This window comes from Phragmites australis, chromosome 2 (assembly GCF_958298935.1).
Source record: "Phragmites australis chromosome 2, lpPhrAust1.1, whole genome shotgun sequence".
Taxonomy (NCBI): Eukaryota; Viridiplantae; Streptophyta; class Magnoliopsida; order Poales; family Poaceae; genus Phragmites; species Phragmites australis.
In genome coordinates, this window is record NC_084922.1 from 24,596,025 (window position 1) to 24,622,494 (window position 26,470).

The 26,470-nt window shown below is 40.0% G+C and overlaps 1 protein-coding gene and 1 long non-coding RNA gene across 2 annotated transcripts; one reads left to right on the forward strand and one right to left on the reverse strand.

The window, feature by feature from the left end:
• Window positions 1-14,934: 14,934 nt before the first annotated feature.
• LOC133904470 (uncharacterized) lies at window positions 14,935-16,121 on the forward strand. The gene has a single exon (XM_062345993.1). It carries the CDS (start codon window positions 15,096-15,098, stop codon window positions 15,507-15,509), a length of 414 nt encoding a protein of 137 aa, XP_062201977.1. The 5' UTR covers window positions 14,935-15,095; the 3' UTR covers window positions 15,510-16,121.
• Window positions 16,122-19,475: 3,354 nt separating this feature from the next.
• Window positions 19,476-23,536, reverse strand: LOC133904499 (uncharacterized). Its single transcript, XR_009907491.1, has 2 exons — window positions 23,108-23,536; window positions 19,476-23,035 (listed from the first exon to the last, which is right to left on the reverse strand). It is a non-coding gene; the product is annotated as an uncharacterized LOC133904499 (long non-coding RNA).
• Window positions 23,537-26,470: the final 2,934 nt, after the last annotated feature.

A 26,470-nucleotide genomic window follows, 5' to 3' on the forward strand; every position in this document is an offset into this window, starting at 1 on the left:
GCTGGGATAAATATTGGATTGAATTGGACAAGTCCCAAGATATATGTACACACCGGATGGTCTGGCATAGAGGCATTTGTATACATCGTATAATCCGGCGATGGAGAAATTGTGCACGCCGGAGCATTCCAGATGTTTGGGGTTCAAGTGTTCTACACGTCGGATGGTCCGGTGCTAACAGTTGTGCACACTGGATGCTTCACTAGAGCATTTTCTAGAAGATTTCCTTCGGTTCGATGGAAGATGAAGTTCTACACGCTGGATGGTCCGGTGCTTGCAATTTTGCACGCCGGATGCTTTGCCGGAGCTTTTTCAAGAAGGTTTCTAGCGGAGATAAGATTTGCAAACGTCGGATGGTCCGATGCTCAGAAGCAGTGTACATCGGAGGCTTCGCTGGAGTTTTTCCAGAAGATTTTTATTGGAGAGAAGATATGTACACGCTGGATGGTCCAGCGATGAAGAGTTGACAACGTCGAAACATCCGGTGTTCACGACTTTTTATGAGCTTTTGACAGATAATTACAATTTTGACTAATCGAAGATGGAGAAATGGAGTTGGACAAATTTGTGTGCCTGTCTTATGATGTGTAGGTGATGTATGCAACTTGATGGTCGATGGTGGATGATCAAGGCTAGGCGGGGTGCTTGGTGCCGAACGATCAAGGAGGTCGGACGATGTCAAGGGTGATCCTAGCTATACACATGAAGAGCAAGCAAAGCATGAGAAGGTGGATGAAAACGGTGTGTTGATAAAAGCAAACGAAAGGGATGCTGGTGCAAATAACAAGGCAGCTTGAGGGCTCGGGAGTGGGAGAGACTTACCGGGGGTCAAGATCGCAAGACGGAGTATATATGTCATCATCAGGAAGATCACTTGGGAAGCAAGGAATCTAGGTTACTTGGAAAGCAAGAAATCTAAAAAATTTAGGGGGCAAGAAAGGAATTTAGGAAATTTAGAGGATAAGGAAGCTCTCAAAAGCCTATAAATAGAGGAAAGGGTTGTGAAAGCCTTCTTGAGCCAGCAATTTGAGAGCATTTAGAGTTGAGTTCTAGGGTTTTAGAAGAGAGAGAGGAGAGCTTACCTTATGGTTTAAGTGAGAGCTGTGTATCCAAATCACTTTGTAATCCGTCAAAAATAGGGCATTCCTCTGCAAGTAATGAAGATTGTGTTTCTTCTTATGCTTATGTTCATCTCCTTCTAGTTTCCCTCTCTTAACTCTCTTGCATCTTTTCAAGTTTCTTAGTTTCATTGTAGTTTTCGTTTATGTTGGAAAGCTGATTTGTTTTTTTTCTCTCCACTGTGTTGAAGTTATTCTTATTATTTCTAGAGAGATAAGAATTATCTATAAATTGGTCTTGAATCATCTTATACCTCTAGATCTATCAACTTGGAGAGTTTCTTCACCCGGTGCCTAGTTCTTTGGATTTGAGTGTTTCTTCACCAAGTTGCAAGTTTTTGTGAGCTATGACACTTGGATTGGTTTTCTATGGAACATAGGGTTCAGATCCATCCAGTGAAGCTATGTTCTTTTTGAAGATGTTCGGCGTGATTTATTCTTGTTTCTCTCGTGTTCTTACTTTTGCTTTTTTATTTGTGGCGCGTTGGGTGAACAATTAGGATAGGCCATCCAAGAATTTGATGCTCCTCCTATTCACCCCCCTCTTGTTGCCTTCCTTTGTCCTACCATTGGTATCAGAGCTGAGTTCATCACTAGTTGACCTTAACTGGCTTTGTGATCAGTAGGAGACAATTGAGAGAAATGAAAAGATACCGTTCTTTGAGGGTCGTGATTATTCATATTGAAAGGTGCACATGGAGACTTATCTAAGCCAATGAAGTGCTATATGTGAAATTGTTGATTCCAACTATAAAATTCCTGCTACTCGTACTTCTCAAGCCTAGATTGATTAATACGAGGCCAAAACAAGGCCATAATTATCTTGTTCACCAGTCTGATTCATAACGAGTTTGATAGAATTTAGCACATTCGCACTGCTATCGAGATTTGGTCCACTCTTAGTATTTTTCATGAGGGCACAAACCAAATTAAGGCTAAGCGTCAGAGCACTTACAGTCAGGAGTATCAGATGTTTGTGCAGTGTCCCGGAGAGTCTTTAGATGCCATGTTTGCGAGGTTTGATGGGATTGTGAGCAATCTTAGATCCACCGAAATTTGCCTTATTCTGATCATAGGAGGGTGATCAAGCTTATTTATGCTTTTGACCGTAGCATTTGTGAAGTGAAGATCTCTAGCACTGAGGAGTCATCTAGCTATGATACTCTGACTTGTGATGAACTGTTTAGGAAACTTAAGTTCACAAAGATAGCCAAGACGGCTAGGATAGGTGTAGAAAACTCCCTTTCCTAGAATATGGTGTTAATTTCAGGATCTAGTAATGGTAGTCAGACAGGAGGTGGTTTTTTTTGTGCTAACTCTTTACTTGGTGGTTTTGCTTTGTCTTCTTTGGTCTCTATTACAAAAGGGTAGGTGGATGGGCTTGATGATGAAGATCTGGCGTTGATCATGAAGAAATTTACCCGCTTCTAAAATAACTGTCGGGACCAGAGGAGAGGCGGTCCTTGTGCATGCTATGAGTGTGGTGACACCACTCATTTCAAGGCGGACTGTCCCAGGCTCAAGAAGAAGGAAGACCACAACCACGACCATAACAAGCACCTAAAGAACAAGAAGCCCTTCTAAAAGGACCACGACAAGATGGCCAAGAAGACAGCCAAGGTGGCTTCACGAGCCTTTGTGACGATTCTTAGTGACATTGGCACTTCCTTAAGCGAGGATGAGAGCTCGAAAGAGGACGAGCAGCCCGTAAAAAGCAAGGAGAAGAATAAGGACTTCACCGGCCTATGCTTCATGGTGGGTGAGAATGACGACCATGAGCCTGATGAGGTACAACTATCCTATGATCAGTTTTTTGTTGCGGTAGATCATTTAACTGATGCGCTGGTTAGTCAAATTAGATTGGTTTGAAGTGCAGCTAAAGAGGTATGAACTCAAGTCTAAGCTAGAGTGTTCGTTGTCTGAGCTTGAGTTGCTTAGGTCTAGGGCTAAGAATGAGGAAGAGGAGTGTGAAAGTTATGTTGTAGTCATGACTAAGCTTGCTGAGCTTCAGATTTTGCTTACTCAAGTTACTAGTCGGCTTGAGACTGCTGAGAAAAAGCTTCTTGAGGAGAAGCCTAGATATACTCTTTTAGTTGCTTGTAAAAATTGCCTTTTGCTCGTGAGGGATGTTGAAATGAAATGCAAGTGTATTAAAGAGTTAGAGTCTAGATTGGAGAGTGCTGGGTGTTCTAAGAATGTGCAGCCGAACTGTTCTACCTGCATCGTCTTTAAGAACAAACTCAGCTGGGTAAGAGAGCAAGTTCAGAAACTCATGGCTGAAAATGAGTACCTCCTTTCTCATATGGAGAAGTGCTCAGAAGGCAAGGGTAAGATGGATTTAATTTTGACCAAGACCAAGATGTGTGCGGATAAGGCATAATTAGCTCTAGGTTTGGGTTTTGAGAGAGTGGCTTCCAATAAGCTTGGCACGACTGTATTCACCACACCCTGTACCCTTGAGGCTGAAAAATCCAAAATCAATGCCACATAGCTTGTGGCTTTGGTGGAGTAAAGTTAAGTGAGAGTTTTACTCTTAAAGCTGTGGCTTTGGAGCATCTGTGGTAAAATTTGCTGTTTGTATCCCAGTTGTTGGATGAGGACTTGGAAGTGCATTTCAAGCGCAATGCTTATCGAGTTCTTGATTCATCGAGCGCTTTAGTTTGTCGGATTTCTCGAGTTGGAAGAGTTTTTGGAGGTGATTTTTCTGAGTTTTTTTGGTTCTTCTCGATGTTTGATTACACAACCTTCTTCTGAACTCTAGATGTGGCATAGGAGGCTAGGGCACATGAGTTTTGATTTGCTCACACGGTTGAGTGGCCTTGGCTTGATCCGAGAATTACCGAAGCTTAAGTTTGAGAAGAACTTTGTTTCTGCTCCTTATCGACATTGCAAGATGGTTGCCACCTCTCACCCACCAGTTAATCTGGTGATGACTGAACGACTGGGAGAACTTCTTCATATGGACCAACAGGTTTGTTCAGCGGGTGGGAAGTGGTATGTACTTTTCATTGTTAATGACTACTCTCGTTATTCTTTGGTGTTCTTTTTTCCAAGCAAGGATGAGGTGTATTCACACTTTCGAAGCTTAGCTTTGAAATTGTTCAAGGAACTCCCTGTTGCATTAAGAGAAATCTGTTGTGATAATGACACCGAGTTCAAGAACTCTCTTTGTGATGCTTTCTGTCTTGAAGATGGTATTGAGCATCAATTTTCTGTCCCACGTGCTCCTCAGCAGAATGACATGTTGAAAGGAAAAATAGAACTTTGGTTGAGATGGCTAGGACAATGTTTGATGAGCATAGGGCTCCTAAGAAGTTCTAGGCAGAGGCAATTAACATAGCTTGTTATATCTCAAATCAGATTTTCTTGCGCTCGATTTTAAATGTGACTTCTTATGAGTTGCGCTTTGGGAGGAATCCGAAGGCTCCACACTTGAGAGTTTTGGGCTGTCGTTGTTTCATCCTAAAGCGTGGCAATCTTGATAAGTTCGAGTCATGTTCTTCTAGTGAGATTTTCTTGGGTTATTCGATTCATGGTCATGCTTACATGGTTTATAATCTTTACACTAATACTATCATGGAGTCCTGTGATATGACCTTTGATAAATCAACCCCTTGTGCTAGCTATGTTCTTGAGTGTGCAGGTGATCAAGAGATGAGTGAAAGGATCTTTGTAGATGGCAACCTTCTAGCTCTTGATGATGATGAAGATGATCCACTACTTCCTACTATCACACTTGCTCTTGAGTTGGTTCCTACCTCTTTGACACCGACAGAGGATTCTACAACATCTATTTTCACTTTAGCTGCTTTCGAGTCTGCACCAGCAGTGTTTGAGGGGGAGATCTTCTCATAGCACGAGGATCCTTAACACATTTAGCAAAGAAATCCCCCACAACTGATGATCGATGATATTAGTGAAAGCAAGGTCTAAATCTGCTTAACATGCTCATTTCATAGATTCTGCATTTGTTGCTTCTTTTGAGCCCCATGATATTGGACACGCGCTTTCTGATTCAAATTGGGTCAATGCTATACATGAAGAACTTGAGAACTTTGAGAGAAACCAAGTTTGGGTCCTTATAGAGCCACCCCTAAATATTCATACCATAGACACCAAATGGGTTTTCAAGAACAAGCAGGGGGAGGATGGGTCTGTAGTAAGAAACAAAGCTCGACTTATGGCCCAAGGTTTCACACAGATAGAGATGATAGATTTTGGAGAAACCTTTGCACCAGTAGCTAGATTAGAACCTATTAGATCCTCCTTGCATTTTTGACATCTAAGGGTTTCAAGTTATATCAAATTGATGTCAAAAGTGTCTTCCTAAGAAAGAGGTCTATGTCAAGCAACCCCCTAATTTTGAGCACTCCAAATATCCATATAGAGTATACAAGTTTTAGAAGGCTTTGTATGGGTTTAAGCAGACACCTAGGACTTGGTATGATAAGTTTAAATCTTTCTTGTTAGACCATGGGTATGTGATGGGGTCGGTGGATAAAACCTTGTTCACCATCAAGAATGTCAATGACTTCCTAGTTGTTCATATATACGTGGGTGATATTATTTTTTGTGGCTCTTCTCATGCTCTAGTACCTAAGTTTGCAAAAACTATGAGCAAAAAATTTGAGATATCGATAATGGGTGAGCTCAACTTAATCCTTGGGCTTCAAATTAAGCAATGCAAGCAAGGTATATTCGTCCACCAGACGAAGTACACAAAGGATCCATTGAAGAAGTTTGACATGAGCGATGCGAAGCCTTTGGCGACACCGATGGCTACCTCAACGTCGCTTGATGCAGATGAAGATGGTGATGTAGTAGACTAGTGGGAGTATAAGAGTACGATTGGCTCTCTCTTATACCTGACGGTAATAAGACTCGACATTCACTTTGAGGTCTGCTTGTGTGCCCGCTTCCAAGCATCACCAAGATTATGTCATCACCAAGCGGTGAAGCACATCTTAAGGTATCTCTAGTACACACCCTTCAATACGGTATTTGGTTTTTTACATCTTCTTCGCTCTCTCTTCGAGATTTTTCGGATGCAGACTTTGCTGGTTGTAGAATTGATAGAAAGAGTACCTCAGAAACTTGTCATTTCTTGGATTTTTCTCTCATTTGTTGGTCTTTTCGCAAGTAGTCTAGTGTTGCCCAGTCCACTGTTGGAGCTGAATATGTTGCTGCCGCTAGATGTTATTCTCAGATCTTGTGGATGGTTGCCACTTTGAGAGATTTTGGGTTAGATTTTAATAATGTGTCACTAATGTGTGACAACACTAGTGCCATAAGCTTAGTCAATAACCCAGTCCAGCACTCCAGAACCAAACACATAGATGTGAGATTTCATTTCTTGCGAGACCACAATGAGAAGGGAGACATTGACTTGCGTTACATAGATACCCATCACCAGTTTATGGATATCTTTATCAAACCTCTAGATGCAACTAGGTTTGCTTTTCTACGGGGAGAGATTGAAGTGTGTCATCCCTATGGCATTGTGTGAGGGAGAGTTCTTGAATACTAAATAAAAAATAAAAAATGTAACGCGCAATGTACTTTATACATGTATGAAATTTGAAGCCTTGTTTATGCTACTTGGCATGTAATTGTGTAGTTTTAGTCATGACATGTAAATCAGAATGGAAACTTGAATTAAATCTTGTCATAGTTAAACTTTCTTGATTGCTTTGATCTTTTATAAATGAGCTAAAAGTAAATTATCAAAGTTACGTGTTAAATACTGAAAAATAGTTGATAGGCGAAAGATCAAGAAAATATGCATTGTCGCACTTCTTCTTTACAATACTGCTTATCATCGCACTTTGATATGAAATTGAAAGAAGTTGTGAATGACCGAAACCAATGATCTTAAGCTTCTTATTATCTTTGTGATATAGGTTTGGCATGGTTGAAAACTAAGGCTGATGGTGCATATAATTTCTTGCAAATGATTTCTATCCTATATATTTTCAAGCATTAAATCAGTTGTTTCAAATACAATGAAGTGTTACAGTTTCCATGTTTTCTAAGATTGACGTAGTTGAGTTTGGGAGACCATGACTTGCTAACAAATTGTTAAGTATACTTGATGAGTTGTGCTAACACTATATTTTTACATGTGTAGACGAGTTGGTGCAGTTATTTTTGCTAGTATGGCTTGGTCGAGTATTTGATTCATATGTGAATGATTTATGATGCTTGTTATGTATAAAAATAAAAAAATAAAAATATGAAAATGACATTACAAAACAGAGTTAAACACAAATGTCTTTTGATGATTCCATTGTCAACAAGGGGGAGAGTTTTGGGGGCTTTGGCTTCGGGATTTTGTAATCCTTCTTATGCTAAGTGATCTTATTCTTGCTTTTCTTTGTCTTTTCACTTAGATATGTCAATTGGTTATTGTGCTTCAACTCTTCCTTTGATTTTTCATGTATGTTATCAATGGATTCATCAAGGAAGAGATTGAGAAACCAAGTGGATAACATGTTTGTCAAGTATATGCTTTAGTAGGTCTCGTGGATAAAACACATGAAGAAGCCACAAAAGCCAGGACAAAGATTGGATTGAATTGGACAGGTCCCAAGAAATATGCACACACCGAATGGTCCGGCGCAGAGACGTTTGTACATGCCGGATGATCTAGCAATGGAGAGATTGTGCACGCCGGAGCATTCCAGAAGTTGGGGTTCAAGTGTTCTAAATGCAAGATGGTCTGGTGCTTGCAGTTGTGCAGGCTGGATGTTTCACCAGAGCATTTTCCAGAAGATTTTCTTCGTTCGGTTCGATGGAAGATGAAGTTATACACGCCGGATGGTCTAGTGCTTGCAGTTGTGCACGCCGGATGCTTCACCAAAGCTTTCCAGTGGAGATAAGATTTACAAATGCCGGACGATCTGGTGCTCAGAAGGAGTGTACACTAGAGGCTTCGTCAGAGCTTTTTCCAGAAGGTTTTCAGTGGAGAGAAGATATGTACACGTCGGATGATCCAGCGATGAAGAGTTGGCAATGCCTGAACATCTGGTTGTAGCGAAAATAGCCATATTAGGCTATGATTGTGATTTTAGTGATTAATGACAATATAGTCATTGGGACTAACATGTTTCTCAAGTATATGCTTTAGTAGAAGAGATTGAAGGGCAAAGGATATGTCCAACCTCCTCAAGATAACCGTGCTTTCATGGTGAAGAAGCTTGCGGAGGGGTCAATCATGACATGCTTCAAATACCATCAAGAAGGCCACAAGTCGTTCCTATGCAAGTAAGTAAAGAAGGAGATCAAGGAGAAGAAAAAGATGACAAACCTCTCCAATAAGACCTTCAACTTCTACACCAAACCAAACTACAAGAACAAGATAAAGAGCAACCACTACAAGCTCAAGAAGAAGAAAAATAGAAAGGTTGTTGCACACATGATTGGGAAGAAGGATCGGGGGTGGAACCAACCCATTTGAGTTCCAAGGAAGTCATCACTAATATGAAGGGGCCCCAATTAGTTTGGGTTCCAAAGAAGACTTGAATCTCGAGATGGCTATGTGGATTTGGAGGCTTGGCTTACAAGATGAATTGAAGATTCAAGCAAAGAAGCCAAGTGTACAAGATGAACGTATTGATAAAGATTATGATCATCACATACCCAAATACCTATCCAAAGGTAAAAGAGGTAAGTGTAGCTAGATTCTTGTTCCTGCATTTTGTTTTGCTTCTAGCTCATTTGCCTTGTCTAAGATTGCATTTGCTTATTTTAATTTATTGCAATACCTAGTGTAGGTTTTTATATGGTAGGTTACTTGTATTTCTCTCTTATCCATGAGCAACCTACATGGTTTATTAGTTGTAGGTCCCTTACATATCACTAATTTTTTTTTCAATTGATATCTTTTATGTGCTGTGATCCAATCTATATGATAAGTTTCCATTATTATCAATAAAAGTGCATATATCTTACAAGTATTGAACACTTATATGCACAAATTTATAGGAAGTATATCCTATAGGTTGTGATTTTGAGACTAACATGTGTTTCAAGTTGCATCTTTTGTAGTCTCATGGAGTAATCAACATGTCTCCGGAGGTATGCAATGCTCAAAATTTTCAATCGATATCGTTATCAAATCTTTATTCTTTTAAACTACCTCCATGCATAATATAACTTAAACTTTCTATCTTAACATATTATCTAGTTGTGCATATGTTTCCTTCTCATCATGTGTATGCACATATATAGGGGGAGTTAAGACTATATTATGTGAGTTTCATAAATTATGATCCATGTGTTTTTATTCCTACAATCGGTATCATTTTTAATTGAATCATGATTTGTGAAGCTCTCTCCCATGTGCTCTAATATTTTTCTCTTTAAGTTCAACATGTGCATATAGTCCTTTTTGGAAGATTGTTGACAAAGGGGGAGAAGTTTGACGACCAAAGCAAGGAATGCAAGATGAACAATGAGGGAAGATTGTAGCAAGTGCAAGATACATGAAGGTTAACAAATGGGGAAAAGCTCTTGCTTATGTCAAATCAAGGGAGAAAGTGACAATGGAGAAATGGGGAGCCACAACAAAAGGGACTAAGTGGTAAGAACATGCATCCAAGCAATGTGATAAGACTTTATGCTCATTTATGATCTTTACATTTGGAATCATTTGTTATTTGCCACTTGCTTTGGTTATGTTGTCATCAATCAAAAATGGGGAGATTATAGCGAAAATAGCCCTATTAAGCTATGATTATAATTTTGATGATTAATAACAATATAGTCATTGGGACTAATATGTTTGTCAACTATATGTTTTAGTAAGTCTCATGGATGCAGTAAAAGAGAAGTCGTTGAAGTTGGAACAAAGAGATGAATGAATTAGACTTGTTCTGTGAATTTTGATATGATCAAATGGAATAGATTTCTGTATAATCTTGTAGATCTCTTCACAAGCTTTCCATAGAGTTCAAGATCATCAAAATCGGAGTTCGGAGCAAAAAGATATGCCCAAAATACATAACGCTGTTCTGCTGAAAATTTGCCTGACCGGATAGTCCGGTGCTACATAGGATAATCTGGTGAGAACAATAAAAAAGAGTCCGGTGTTCACAGAAAGTTTGAAGCGGAGTCTTTTGCCTCACCGGATGATCCGGTGTTCATAAAATGAACACATCGGACTATTATTTCTAGAGAACTCCAAAATAAAGATATGCACATAGGATAGTCCGGTGGATTTGTACGGTGTTCAATAAGATATCACAAGATAATCTGGTGTTCACAGATGAGTCTGAGTGGGTTCCAATAGTTAGTCTCTTCTGCTACACTCACCGGATGATCCGATGTTCACAAAATGTACATATCGGACTATTATTTTCAGAGAGCATCAAAATAAACATATACACATAGGATAATCCAGTGCATTTGTCTGGTGTTCAGTGAGTCATCATAGGATAATCCGGTGTTCACAGAGGCTTGAGTGGGGTTCCAACAGCTAATTTGTGAGAGTGTACCCACCAGATGATCCGGTGTTAGTAATACTGTTCTCACGGGATCATCCGACGTTAGCAGTTTTTTAGAGCTGTTGGGTTAACAGCTAGTGCGTGAGTTTGAGGCTATAAATACCCCTTCACTCAGTCATTTGAGTGTGCTGGAGTCTAGAGAAGTTCATATACACCTGAGAAGACATCCAAACTACCAAAGTGCTTAAAGTGATCATTCAAGGTAATTAAGCATAAGATTAGTGCTTATAGGCCTAAAGAGTGAATTGCTAGGTGTTTGCTACCTAGAGAGTGGATCAAAGAGTGATCCAACAGTGTACCTCTTGATACGCTGGCACCTTGGAGTCTTGGTGACTTATCGGCAAGCTTGTTGACCCTCCGATTTGGTATGGAGCAACGGCAAGGCAATTTTGCGGGGACGCGGAGACTCTTGCCTTTGTGGCTCAAGCTCCGAAGTGATCACAATGGCGAGGAACCGGAAGAGAGGCTAGTGGTGAGACCTTGACTTGATTGCTTGGTGGCTCATTCGGGTGGAGGCATTGTCTTTGTGACTTGGTGGCTCAAAGGCCGTGATTGGATGCCGACCGGAAGCATATCCTTTGTGGAGCTCTAACGTGGACTAGGGGTGACATTCATGGCATCGATACCACGGAAAAAAAAATCCTTATGCCGAGTTTGCTCTCTCTACCTTATTTAAGTTTCCACATTTACTTACTTGTAGTTTATCTTCTTAGATAGGTTGCAAGTGCTTTGATCGGTAGAGTATACACACTAGATAAATCTAGAGCACATTTAGATAGAAATTGATATAGGTTTATCTTGTGTTGTTTTTGGAGCCGAAATAGTTTTAAGTGTCCTAATTCACCCCCTCTTAGGATGTCACCGATCCTTCCACCGGTGTTCATGATTTTTTTGGTGATGAGCTTTCAACAGAGAATTATGATTTTGACTAATCAGAGATGGAGAAATGGAGTTGGAAAATTTTGTATACTTGGCTTATGATGTGTAGGTGATTGATGCAACTTAACGGTCGATGACGGGATGATTGGAGCTAGACGAGGTGCTTGGTGCTGGACGATCAAGGAAGCCGGCCAGAGTCAAGGGTGATCCTAGTTGTACACGTGGAGAGCAAGAAAAGCATGAGAAGGTAGATGAAGGCGGCGTATTGACAAAGTCAAGTGAAAGGGATACCGGTACAAGTGACAAGGCGACCCGAGGGATCGAGAGCGGGAGAGACTTTCCGATAGTCAAGATCGCAAGATGGAGTACACGTGTCATTATTAGGAAGACTACTTGGAGATCAAGAAATCTAGAAAACTTGAGGGCAAGAAAGGAATTTAGAAAAATTAGGGGGTAAGGAAGCTCGCAAAGGTCTATAAATAGAGAGGAGGGCTGTGAGAGCTTTATTGAACCCACCATTTAAGAGTATTTGAGAGTTAAGTTCTAGGGTTTTAGAAGATAGAGGGGAGAGCTTAGCCTATAGTTTAGGTGAGAGCTGTGTATCCAAATCACTTTGTAATCCATCAAAAATAGGGTGTTCCTCTGCAAGTAATGAAGATTATATTTCCTCTTATGCTTGTGTTTATCTACTTTTAGTTTCTTTCTCTTGGCTCCCTTTCATCTTTGCAAGTTTTTCAGTTTCGTTGTAATTTTCATTTATGTTGGAGAGCTGATTTGTTTTTTCCTCTCCATCGTGTTGAAGTTATTCTTCTTATTGGTAAAGGGATAAGAATAATCTATAACTTGGTCTTGAACCGTCTCATAGCTCTAGATCCATCAACTTGAAGAGTTTCTTCACTAGGTACCTAGTTAAAGGGATCTGAGTGTTTCTTCATTAAGTTGTAAGTTTTTGTGAGCTATGCCACTTGGATTGATTTTCTATGGAACATAGGATTCAGATCCATCCAGTGAAGCTATATTCTTTTTGAAGATGTTCGGTGTGATTTATTTCTGTTTCTCTCGGGTTCTTGCTTCTGCTTTTTTATTTGAGGCATGTTGAGTGAAAGATTAGATAGACTATTCAAGAATTTAGTAAGGTTCCTATTCACCCTCCTCTTGTCACCTTTCTCGGTCCTACAGATGATCATTCAGGATGTTTGTTTGTTGAAAGGCATGAAGGAGTAGGCTGATCATTCTCTTTAAAGCTCCTCCAGCAATTAGAATCCCAAAGCCAACCTGTTCAGTCTAATGCATACAATTCCAGTAAGAGTTGTCTAAGTTTTCAATTTTTATTGAGCTACCTTTGGAAGAAATTTCCATATATATTGTTTTGTTACATCTATTGTTTGTTTGTCTTGGCCTGTAGGTAGGCTTTTTAAGAAAATTGAATTGAACGAATATATTAGATATGCCTCTGGTGACCCTATTGAGACCTGGCTTAATGGCTTACTTTGTTTGGATCTTGCAAATGCCAAATATTAGTAGGTGAGCATCATCATAATACACCTTTTTTACTGTTCCAATTTTCTAGCATGTTTAACAGAAAGATTTTGTTTCGGCTAGGCTACCTCACCCAAAAGAATGTGATCTGTATTATGTCAACCGGGACATACTTTTCTCATATCACAAGGATAGTAAGGTATTTTTACATGTGTGTATTAATAATGTTCTGTTTTGTATTCTCTCTTTATATATTTGGAAAATGTTCACTAAAACTGAAAAAATCTATAGAAGTTAGAACTAGGACTTTCAAACAATTGACCCCCGTGCTTTTGAGTTGACCAGAAAAATGCTGAGGAGTATCCTGTTAGTCAAAACAACGAATATGCTTTTGTCTGGAAGGAAAGGAGAAGCAGCAGAGATGGGGTCAACGAGGCCAATTACGGGCTATAATTTGTAAATCATTATGGTGAATGGTCGTTGATAACCGTAGAAAGTTCTGAGAACGTAACAGCTCTGGCTGCCATCCAGCAATTTTTGATGTATCATTTCTTATGTTAGAATAGAGTTTTTGCTGACTGTAATACAGTTCATTTTTGTTGGAGAAATGAAGCAGCTACTTTTTACCGTGGAAATTTCTTAGTGACCTGCGGTTACCTAACAGAATTCGAGATTGCTTGTTCCTTGCTGATTAAGTGATAGACATTTATACTTGAAAACGTCGTTGATCGTTTTTCTTGAACATTCTCTTTTCTCAAAGATTAAAACAAAGATGCTACGTGATATTGTAGCATCCTATATATTGTGATTATATATGTAGTTGAGACTTGCCCGGAAGTAAAAGGGCTGGCAAGATCAAACACAGGATGGCAAGCTAATTGCAACCACGGCTACGCTAGCATTTCTGGAAGCATCAGTTAATCCACGTTTGACCAGTTCCTCTTATACTACTCTTATTGTCGGATCTACAAGAACCAGCTCCCCTGACGTCAGAGACATGTTCAGCCATCTGCCGTTCTGACTTCCGGGTCAACCCAACACTGTAGCTTCAAAGATATTTAATTTTCTTTTTCTGCTAAAATCATTTCTTTCTCTTAATGCAACGCTTGAATACGATTTGGTAAAACATAGTTTCCTGAAATTCACAAAGTTTTTAGTCAATTTCTCACCCGCGAATCGGATGGAGATTCATACACACACGATGTCACCGTTCTCTCTGGGGCCACTGTGCCTGCCATCGAGTTATGGTTTGGCCAATTCAAATTATAATGTGTAGCTTCAATGCTATTTTAGTTTCTTTTTTGCTAAAACCATTTCTTTCTCTTAATTCAATGCTCTTGTCGAGTTATAGTTCGGCTAGTTCAAATTATACTGTTGAATGTGAGAATAGATGGGGCAGTTGGATATGGATCCAGTGGCTAAAAGGTCCATTGAAAAGCGAGACATTCAAGCGCAACTGAATATTTAACACTTATAGTATAAGCAATTTTTTCAAGTAAGATTCTATGTGGTATGGCTCTAGCTCCTAGCTTCATCTTAAATCTAGTATTTATATGTTAATATAAAATAATTTAAATATCTATTTTCAATATAAAATGTAAAAATGACTCATTTACTTTAATATAAATATAAGAAAATGACTCACTTAAACAACTCCAGTGCACCCTCAGCTCCAACTTTATAAATTTTTATAGCTAAAAATAATCTGCTTTAAGAATTCTTAAAATAAAAGCTCTATCATAGATCCTAACTGTTAGAAGAAATATGGTCATATAAAATTACTTTGGTCGTTCTACTTAGAGAGACGAATATTAAGCATCAACATCGGCAAAAACGCGGCCGAGCATTGCAATTGGAGCTGGAGTATCACGCACGCCACTGCACTGCAAGCTAGCCGCCTCGGCAACCGGGTGCTTCCTTCTTCCTGCTCGCTACCTTGCCGTGCCCCTACACGCATGCCGCTGGGACTGCCGCGCGATCTGTATAAAACGCCCCATGTATAGGGCCCAGAGGAGAACCTCTTCAGCTACGACTAGCTGCCACGAAACCCAGTCCTCAGCAGCCAGTTACGGCGAAGTCATACACGCACCGCAGAAGTTTCACGGCGACGGCGTCGATGTCCGTGGGCAGCAAGTCGTTCCCAACGCGCCGTGACTGCGGCTGCGGCGAGGGAGGGGCAGGAGGAGGAGAGAACGGCGATGGAGCCGTGGTGAGGGAGGAGAGCAAAGGCGGCAGCAGGAACGGGAGGAAGGAGGCGCGGTACGACCGCTGCTTCTCGGGTATGGAGCTCAGCATCGGGCCGGGGCCGCTCAAGGACATGGACGCCGGGAAGCTCAAGGGCCAGATCAGGAGGTGGGCGAAGGCGGTTGTGGCCTACGCACGTCAGATCAGCTTCGGCTCGCCGAGGTCCAGATCAAGATCGGCCTCCTCGCCCACGTCCGGCGGCGGCGACACCCCGAGCTCGGCCACGTTCCCGGCGTCCAAGTCCGGCCGCCTCGGTGGCGCCAAGAACGAGCCTCCGACGACATGAGAGCTTGATGTTCGTCTCACGTTGCGTTCGTCTGACAGGAAGCAGGAGTTTACTGTAACATACTAGAGCTTTGATTTCTTCCATCCGTTCCCTTTTCGTTTCTTTTTTCAAAAATAAAATTATTCATTCATTCTTGCCAAGATATCATGCTTCCTCAATTCTCTTTGTTGTAGTACTTTACCATAGCACGAGAGCTTTCGTTTCTTCCACCTTTTTTCCTTTCCTTTTTTTTTCTTCAATAATAAAATTATCATGCTTGCATCTTTATTCGAGATCTTTGATTTTCTCCCATCTTTAATTTATTCATTCATTCTTGCCTAGATGTTATCATGTTTCTTCATTTCTCTATGTTCAATAAAAAAAATCAAATTCATTGGTTATATTCTTCAGCCGTTTGTGGCTACAGGCATCTCTTTCCTTCTTTCTCAATGATTTTTTTTTTCTAGTTTTCGTAAGTACTTAGGAAAGCTAGTCCACGTACGCAACAATTGCTGTCTTGTAAGAATTTCAGACTTGTAAGCGGTGATGGCTTAATGTAAGGTCATGGTTTTGCTGTATCCTGATTCCTGACTGTAACTATTGTTGAAAAGAAATCGAAGCCGGTTGCTTGCCAAGATCAGCTAGTTAACTGCGGTTTTCTGACGGATTTGATTTTTAAATTGCTTGCAACTTGTAGATCAACCAGTGGATACAAATACATGCTTGAAAATTTCACTTTCTTGTATTAAAAAAACTCTCACAGGATAAAGCAACACAATACGTAGGTATTTGGTTGATACTTTTCCGCAAGCAAGAGGCCTGACCAAGCTAACGCAAAGACTTATCGTCAAGCTATCGATCGGACACCGGCTGACCAGCGCTGCAGGGGAATTCAACTGGAGGCTTGCTTGTCCATTCTGAGAATTTAGGGTTTAGGGTCCGTGAAAGAAACAATTTGTAATCTGCTTAACGACTCCTAGCAGTGACAGAGCTTGGACCAAGAATCAAAGGGGGCAAAACTGAAAATTAGACAATCCAGAGGTGGACAATTCAAAACCTTTGCACTGTGATTTGATTTAATGATCAGATTTTGAATATTTCACATGTAAATATTTGTAGTGATGCAAGCCTCCAAGGAAAGATAAGATATGGTGCTCTTTATTGGTGCATGTGCTTGTGTGAATGTTTTGTTGGTGATGTTTTTTATAACGAATAATTTATAGTTACCATATCCGGGTACCCCAGAGTTTTCCGTAATTCTCGAGGCATATATTTATCTCTGGAAAGAGGGATCTCTAGGTATCCTGTAACCGGAAAGATATACCTCCAAGAACAGGAAAAAAGGAAGAGTCCAGAGAGAACATACGACCCCCTATATATATATATATATATATATATATATATACCCAGAACTGAGGGGCCATGTGGGAGGAGAGGCCAGAATAAGTCGTCACAAGTGATACGAGTTCCACAAGCCCATACAAGCTAACATAAGTTAAGGAAGAAGTCGCCGACTCGATTTAGATCCATCTAGGCTAGACCCTCTTGTAACAGGCTCAGATCAATATAAGACAAACAAGATATATGGTTATTATCTTCAAGGAGGCTTGAACCTGCCTAAAAACCCCTACGTGTTTCCCTTGTGTCTACCCAAAGCATCATCCTATTCTTCAATAAGTTCGTTAGATCGACGATTTACCAATCATCGACAATTTTGGAATACAATTATTCATTTGGCACTTTGTTGGTGATATGTGCTTCAAAGTTCAGACATGTAACATCTGAGACTATGTTTATTTTTTTGCTCAATCATGCCAAAGGACTATGCATTTAGGGTATTCGGTGTAATGAATCTATCTAATGTGCTATATATTTATGATATTGTCTCATTTCTTTGTTGTTATATGCAATTTGTGGTAATTAATTGATTAGGGACAATTTCTAGCAAATTCATGCCAATTTTCTTTTAAATTGTTTGAATTTGGTTTCGATAAATCTGATATAACATGTTTACCGATGACCCCTGATAAATTTTATTTACCAGTAATGAAAACCCTGGTACAATTAACATATTGAATCTATGCTCGCTCAGCTTGGTGCCGAAGGAACTACTCCATTGATTCCAGGCTGCTCGTAGGGGGACTATAGGAGATCAAAATGTGAGTCTGATGGGTAAAAAAAGGGAAGTAGGAAAGGGTTCTGACGTGAATTCTTCTTGTTTGTATATCTATCTCAACCCTGGCTTGAAAATCTAAATATTGACTTGCATCTTCCCTTATCACACCAAACTTTCTCTTCCTTATTCCATTTAACTGAGCTAAGCAATACTTTTTCACATATTCACCCAAGATATTAGAGAAATTGGTCATATTGATTTGTTATCTTGTTCTCGATATGGTAGTCAATTTGATATCGAGGTATTTGTAAACATTGTTAGGGCCTGTTTGGACGGCCAGTTTTAACCTAAAAACGGTGTTAATTACAGGCCCACATTCTTTCCAGGAGTGAGCACAAAATAGTTTTTTGGATGAAGCGGAAGAGCCTACTAATATTACTCCTGGTTTGGGCTATTACAAGAAAAATAAAAAAACGCATTAGGGGGTCAGAATTTTAAATCGATAGATATCAAGACAGGGCTTGCAATCGCAGTCGATTGGCTCGCCGTGACATTGACGACGATGATGGGCTCAACCCTCCCTGTTGGTTCACTCAATAAAAATTTATGTGTGTTTTTTTTTTGATCCGTCTACTTAAAATATCCCCTATTCTTCAACAAGTTCGTTAGATCGACAATTTACCGATCATCAACAGATGCGCCAAGCAACAGTAAACATTGCATGACTTTATCCATAGGATCATTGGACATTTTCTTTTTTGAGCACATTGTACTAGTTCAGAAGCAAGCATAAATTTTTTCCTGAAATTGATCTGTTTTAGAAACCCTGATTGCATTGAGTCAATGAGCTCCTTACTTGATTTTTGGCTGCAGTCTCCTTGTTAGCACTTTAGAAATTACCTTTTATACACTGTGCAGAAGTCATATGGGTCGATAGCCCTTGAGTTTCCTGCAATGACTTCTTTGGAATCAAAGTGATATAAGTGATACATGAGGTACTTCTTCCATTTAAAAAATATAAGGTGTATCAGAATTCAAAAAAATCAAACTTTGTAAATTTTAACTAACAATTAGTTAAATTATGTCCATAGCTAGTATAAAATAGATGTATCAATAGATTTGTATTTTACATATCTTTTAATAAGATATTAGTTTTGTAACAATTGATAATATATTATAAAAAAAATTAATGGTCAAAGTATATTTTGAAAAAGTTTCTTAAATCTTAATAAGCCTTATAAAAAGAAATGGAGGGAGTATTCACCCCGGCGATATCAGCGGTCTATGTGTACCGGCTGTCAGAAACTTGAATAACGTCAGGCTTCAGTGTATCTATAAATGTATCGAACTCATTGGTAAATCCATCTGGCCCGGGGCTTTTGGTTCTCTATGAGTGCCAGATAGCATTGACTCTCTCCTCCTGGGAGAACGTGCAGGACGGTGGTGGGGTGAATAATTACGGAAGCTAAGTTCAAAATTTAAAACACCTTAAACAAATATTCAATCTATTCACGAAATTCAGTTGGAAACAAACAGCTATCACATCATTAAAAACGATACCTGAAAAGCTCTACCTATTAAATTACCCTTAATTTTTTACTATATAAACTAGACAATTATACCAAACTATTCCTAGAAGAATCGGGTCAATCAGACCTCTGACTTTAAATATATGAAATTTGTAAGCAGACTGTGACATGCTGTGATGAAAACAGATTAAATATAAATATCACGAGAATTACTAAAAATTGAACAACCAAAATTCTCAAAGTATTACCTGATGCTTGATGATGATTTTAGATGATCAAACTAACGCAAATCACAACGAACAAGCAATCCACCGAAAATCACCGCAAAACGACAAAAGTTAATGAACATGGAGAAAACTTACTAAAATTTAATCTTCATTACATAGATAAATTCACAAGATGCATTACAAAACATCCCTAAAAAGTTTCTCCCACGAACCCTAATTTTCCTCTCTATTTTCTCTCGAATCGGTTTTGGTACAGTTTTGCAACTACAGTACTCGACCTATATAGTCCTGTAGCAAACCAACACTGACCGACTTCAACTCAGTAACCGAGTCCGCCTGGGCCATTGGCCAGCCGCCTGATCCACGGCCAGCTGGCCTGCTACCGGCGTTGGGCCGCGCCTCCATGGCCAGCTGCCGCTCGGGCCGGGTGCGCCCCCGCCTGTGCCATCTCCCGTCAGCCTGCTGCCTCCCCACGTGCCAGCCAACCATGCCGAAGCACTCATCAAAAGAAAAGTCAGTCATGCAAGCATGCTTTTTTTTCTTTTCTTACTAGAAAAATAGCGCGACCCGTTACCGAAGAATTTGCTATGCATGGGTGACCAAAATTAAAAGCCGTTTGTGAAGTACCAAAAGCAATTTGACAAATTTACTACGCGGCAAGAATAAAAGAAAAAGCACAGACGTTTAGTAAGGCTGAGCTTAGGTATAAAGTATTGGCATACAGCCAGAACTACCAGTGAGCTATACATTCGGAGCAGCAAGCATCAGACATGACATGGTTATATATTCAAGCACAAATTGTAGAAGTGCAAAACTTCATCTGTTCAATACTTAATAATACAGGGTGCTGGCTCTTATGATTGTATGGTTTTACCGGTTCCAAAGTAACAGAAAGAAAAGCATCGACTGGAGTGAGGGAGTCAAAGTCAAAAAAAAGCGTAAAAAAATTCTTCCATTCTCTTTTTTTTGGGTTTTTCCAAAGAAAAACTTTTGAGAGAGCGAAATTCCTAGTAAAAAATCCGGGATCCTTCCACTTAGATGAAAAGGATTTTTTCCAATAGAGTCGTGGAATCCCCGAGCAGTTGTGGCTATACCTATGCTGCAGGAATACGAAAACTCGCTATTCACTCAGTTTATTTTCCATAATAAGATTACATAGGAGAGATGGCCGAGCAGTTCAAGGCGTAGAAGATTAGCCAAACTAACATATTTTTTCGATAAAAGTGTCATTGATGTAATTACCAATGGAGTGGGTCTTGCTGGTTTTTGTATAGGAGAAGAAATTAAATATGTGTGGGGAGGGCGAATATCATCTTATCTATTTTTTTTTATCTTATGTATCCTTGTTCTTATTTTTTTCTTCCTTAATTCATTATTCCATGAAAATGGATTATTCCATGAATTACTCAAAACGAGGCTCATCAAAATACAAAATCTAAGACTACTATAAGACTACTAATAAAATAAGAAAAAAATTCGAACAATTAAATTACTTCTCCTGAAGTTAATTTCTTATGACATACTCTATGCCTTTTCTTGTTCATGGTTCGCTATCCTGGTGTCCTAGGCGTAAAGGAACCACACCAATCCATCCCGAATTTCGTGGTTAAACTCTATTGTGGTGACGATAAGGTCCTGCGGCAAAATAACTCGATGCCAGAATGATAAAAAGCTTAACACCTCTTATTTGACTTTTTCACTATTTTGAAATACGAAAAAGATCCAAATCCAAAATGCAAAGGTCGTCTTATTCAGAACCTCAATCATCACATCCCCTCTCTCCCACTTCACACCTCAGAACGCACTGTTCTTATAGAGAGAAAGGCGCTTTCCCATCTTCTTAACCCGAAATGAAATGGCTGGGAAGAAGAATGTTCTTTTGGGGGTACCGCGGGAAGAGATCCAGTGGATTTGGTTTTGGAGGGATACAGAAATTGATGAATGGATGGATAAATCCTTCATATCTTTTCTCTCATGTCATGGTTCATGTTTGGCTTGGGTTATCATCCTGTTCAACATCACTGCAATCAAGCTCAGTTTCTTTTTATATCTAAAAGGCTCACCTATTCTCCCAATGGTCTAGTATAAGATCATTAACCAGGAGCTCTATTTCATTAACCAGGAGCTATGCATAATTATTTATTTGATCAGCAAAGTATTGTAGCTGACAACACATCTATGCAAGTCAAGAAAATTAGATTACTAAGGTCAGCAAAAAATAAGAAATGAGAACACATCTACTTATAAGCTGAGCTGATTAGAAGAGATATATTTTATATGCACTGAGAATAGGGTCCTCTGAGCTTCGCTATGTGTTGTCGTGCCTTCTAGCCAGGTAGAGAATGCCGAGAATAAAAACTATATATTAACCTCTCTTTTGCCTACTATAGTGTAATTCTAAGAACTGAACAAGAGATGCAATCTGTATTGTTATAATTATTATTGTAGAATTAATTCTTGTGGGTTTTGAGATGAAGAGAGTGACCATAGTATTTTGGTACAAATTTGTGCTATAAATTAGGCAAGAGAAAGTATTACAGTTGCCTGATAATTGGAACTTTTAGTAATTCATGGACGCTTGTTTTCATTGAGTGTTTAGATTAACCATTTTTTCTCTCCAAGAACAAAGTTACTATAATCATGTTAAACATGAATATATTCTGGCTATGAACCTATGCTCTCATAAGAAATTGCATTGCAGGAGAGGAGGAAGGGCTTTTTCATTTCAGTTTATAAGCAGGTCTCTATGTGCTAGACTGAACTGCACTCAAAATACTATATTAGAGAGGGAGAGCCCACTAAGTACTCAAATCTTTTGGGCTGAATGGAGCAGTATGTACTGTTCACATGTTCAATCTTGAAACAAATTTCCTATCAGTGATTTAGCAATTAACTGTTGGATATATAGGTGAAAATTCCAATTGGTTAGAATATTTTTTGTCATTATAATTCAGTGAAGATAACTATGCTTCGATGCAGTGATTGCTTCCCTGTGTTTGTTCTGAAAAGCCCAGGTGATACAATTGCTCTTTGCTCCTTCGCTACTTTAGGGATTTGTAGTGCTAGACTTAATTTTACCTCAGTTTGAGCATATGCTAGAGAAGGCACGGGGAATGTGAAAATTTGCAGACATAACCTGCTTTATATCTTTCACATATTTCCACTTTCTAATTTATCATTGTTGATGTCTTATCAACTATTCTAATCAGGATTCAGAATGTGTGATTCTTAGTAAAAGTAATTCACAACTCTAAACGTTAGAACAGACAAATCAAGAATTATGGGTATTAGAAATATAGCATGAATGAAATTCAGGAAATTTGCATAGATGTATATGCTATATTAAACTTAAAGGATCATAATATATGAGAAAAGCTGAAAGGTAAGAAAGCAAAACTGATGCGCACATGGGAATTTGCTCGAACTTCTAGCGTGCAACCACCTGTGTTACTGCACCATGCCTTGAATATGCAAAGCGTTCGGCGGCGACCACCTCTCTGCTTGGCTGCTTTCGTCCCCAAGCTCACCTGTGTCGCTGCGCCATGCCTTGAAGGCAGCTGCCTTGCCGGGTGCTGCAGGGCTTCGCCATGATCTCTGCCGCCGCGCGGTCACTCGACGCCGTTCCGCCGCGCCCCCTCGTCGGCGTGGAGGAAGGAGGTGGGGGTGCGCGCAGATCTGCTCGTCGACTGGAAGATAAGCACCGCGATAAGGGGGAGGAGGAGGGTGGTGGGAGGAGGAGGTGGTGACCTGTGCCGAGGAGACGGTAACTGTCCCTCCAGGATGCTTTTGAATTTGCTTTTGACATTTGCTCTTCCAGGATGCGCGCAGGATCCTCACATCCCAGACCTATGCCTCTTCCTCCAGAGATTGGGAAGGGGACAGGGGATTTGGGGAGAAGATACGCCGGCCACCGAGTTTGGGAATGAAGGAGGAGATCTGGTAGGTGCTCCAGCGACCTCGCCCATGCCCCCAACTCGCACTCCTCTTCCACTCCTCCGATCTAGATGCGAGCTCTGCCATGGATTTGTGCGTGAGAGGGGGAGAGAAAGAGGGGAGGCGTGCTGATTTGGAGGAGAGAGAAAGAGGGGAGGCATGCTGAACGGCGGCGAGAACGTGGTGGAGGAGCTCGGAGGTGAAGGGGACGCGGGGCAGCGCGGAAGGGATTTCGTACGAGCAGGGGTGTAACACCCAACACAAATTGTAGTCGAATTCGATAAAAATGGCAAGAACAGGTGAGAAAAAAAAAAGAATTCAGAACAGTACAAGAACAGCGTGGAACTAGGCTTTCCATTACGTAGCTCATAGGAATTTTCTGTTACAATATTATCATCTGAATAAGTTCCAACCGATCACCCAGCTAGCTTCATACCCCAGCGCTAATACAATTCAAAAATGGAAAGTTATCGCTAAAAGTAACAGTTTAACTGTCTTAAACTAAAAGAAAAATGATAAACGCAGTTGGCTTCAGCGAATGCACGAGCGTCGTCCATTTGCTCTCGAAAGTGAATGCTGTCATCCGAACCGTTGGAGAGTCCCCAAGTAGAAAGGGTCATGACAATCCCCCCCCCCCCCTCCCTAAGCAAGCACTTGCCCTCAAGTGTTCTGAAAAAACAGGAAAGACTCTGCTAAGGTGTTGGTGCAGCCACATCATCAGAATTTTGAGACCACCAATCAGCAAGAGTAGCTTTATAGAAACTTGGAAAAGTTATCCTGATAAAGTTTTTATCCTCCCAAGTAGCATCTTCAGGTGGAGAATTATCCCATTGGATTAACCACTGAGTTACAAGTTCTTCATTTCTAGGTAAGCATCTGGTGTCTAAAACTTTGACAGGTGTAGTTTTGAGTCTGCCATGATCATCCACCAGAGGGAGATTCTTGCAAGGAATAGCCTGAGCTCCAATATATTTCTTTAGTTGACTTACATGGAATACAGGGTGAATCATAGCATCTGGGGGTAACTACAACTTATAGGCCACTGAACCAATTTTCTTCAATATGAGGAATGGTCCATAATACTTGGTAGACAACTTGAATGAATTTCTCAACCCAAATGCTGTCATTCTATAGGGCTGTAGTTTGAGGTATACAGAATCACCTTCCTAGAATGTCCTTTCAAACCGTTTGAGATCTGCATACTTCTTCATTCTTGCTTGAGCCTTAACTAAGTTATCCTTTAATTGGGCAATCATAGAACTTTTGTCAGCCAAGTAATCTCTAGTAGGAGATTCAGGTCCAGGGACAGACATCTCACTGATCAGAGGGGGAGGTTGGCCATAGAGTGCTTGAAAAGATGTACATTTGAGTGAAGTGTGATAATTTGTGTTATACCACCACTCAGCTAGAGATAACCAAGAACACCATCTCTTTGGTTCTGAAAATGACATACATCTCAAGTAGTTCTCAAGACATTGATTGACTCTTTCGGTTTGCCCATCACTCTGAGGGTGATATGCAGAGCTGAACCTAAGAGAAACCTTCAATTGTTTGAACAAAGCTTGCCAAAATTCACTAGTGAAAAGTCTCTCTATCTGAAATGATTGCAGTAGGCAGACCATGAAGCTTGTAAATATTATCCAAAAACACTTGAGCTACTGACTGTACTATGAGTGGATGGGAGAGAGGGATAAAATGGGCATATTTAGTAAGTTTGTCCACTATAACAAAAATGATGTCATTGCCATTAGATTTAGGTAAGCCCTCGATGAAATCCATAGATATATGACTCCATGCCATATCTGGAACGGGCAAAGGATCAAGAAGACCAGGATATTTGCAATGATCACCTTTTGCTCACTGGCATGTTGGACAGGAGGTGACAAAACTTTCAACAGATTTCTTTAACCCATTCCAGTGAAAAAGTCTCTTTACTCTTTGGTAGGTGGCAGCGATACCAGAGTGTCCACCTAATGCTGAAGCATGCATAGCAGAAATGATTGTTCCGTGTATTTCAGCATCTTGGCCGACATGTATTCTCCCTTTGTATCTGAGAATTTCATAATGTAATACATAATTTGAAGTTGGGTTAGGAGCTAGAGCAAGTTGAGCAATAAGTTGTTGGCAGTCTGCATCATTAGCATAGCTCTTAATAACCTCAGAAATCCAAAGTGGCTTAACCAAGGACAGTGAGTGACATTCAACATCTCTTCTACAAAGTGCATCTGCAGCCTTGTTTTCCCTTCCTTTCTTATACTCAATTCTGTAATCCAATTGAAGAAGCCTCAAAAGTAACTTGTGTTGAATGCCCTCTGTCAATTGTTGCTCAGCAAGGTATTTTAAACTCTGCTGATCAGTCCTGATGATCAGTTTTCATCCCATTAAGTAATGCTTCCATTTTTTTACAGATTCAAGTATAGCCAATGCCTCCTTATCATAAATGGATTGTGACTGAGCTCTTTTACTAATGGATTTGCTAAAGTATGCAATAGGCTGACCCTGCTGCATTAGGACAGCACCAATACCAGTTGCACATGCATCTGTTTCCAAAATGAATGGCAAGCTGAAATTAGGAAGTGTAAGCACAGGGGCTGAGATTAACCTATTTTTCAATTCCTCAAAAGCTTGAGTTTGAGCAGGACCCCAAGAAAAAGAGTATTTCTTCAACATATCATGAAGAGGTCTGCAAATTAAACCAAACCCTTTGACAAATCTTCTGTAATACCCTACTAAACCCAAAAAGCTTCTGAGCTAAGTGACAGATTTTGGTATGGGCCAAACTTTGACTGCTTCAATTTTTGCTGGGTCAGTAGATAGTCCATTACTACTAATTATGTGCCCTAAATACTCAATTTTCTGAACTGCAAAAGCACATTTACATCTTTTTGCAGTAAGGCTATTGTCCAAAAGGGTTTGCAGAACTGCAGTCAGGTGAGTCTTGTGATCATCAAGAGTTTTACTGTAAACAAGGATGTCATCAAAGAATATAAGAACAAATTTCCTTAGATATGGAGCAAAGACCTTGTTCATCATTGATTGAAAGGTGGCAGGAGCATTTGTTAATCCAAATGGCATGACAAGGAATTCAAAATGTCCAAAATGTGTGCTAAAAGCTATTTTGTGAACATCTGCTTCGTTCATCAAAATTTGGTGAAAACCTGATCTCAAATCCAATTT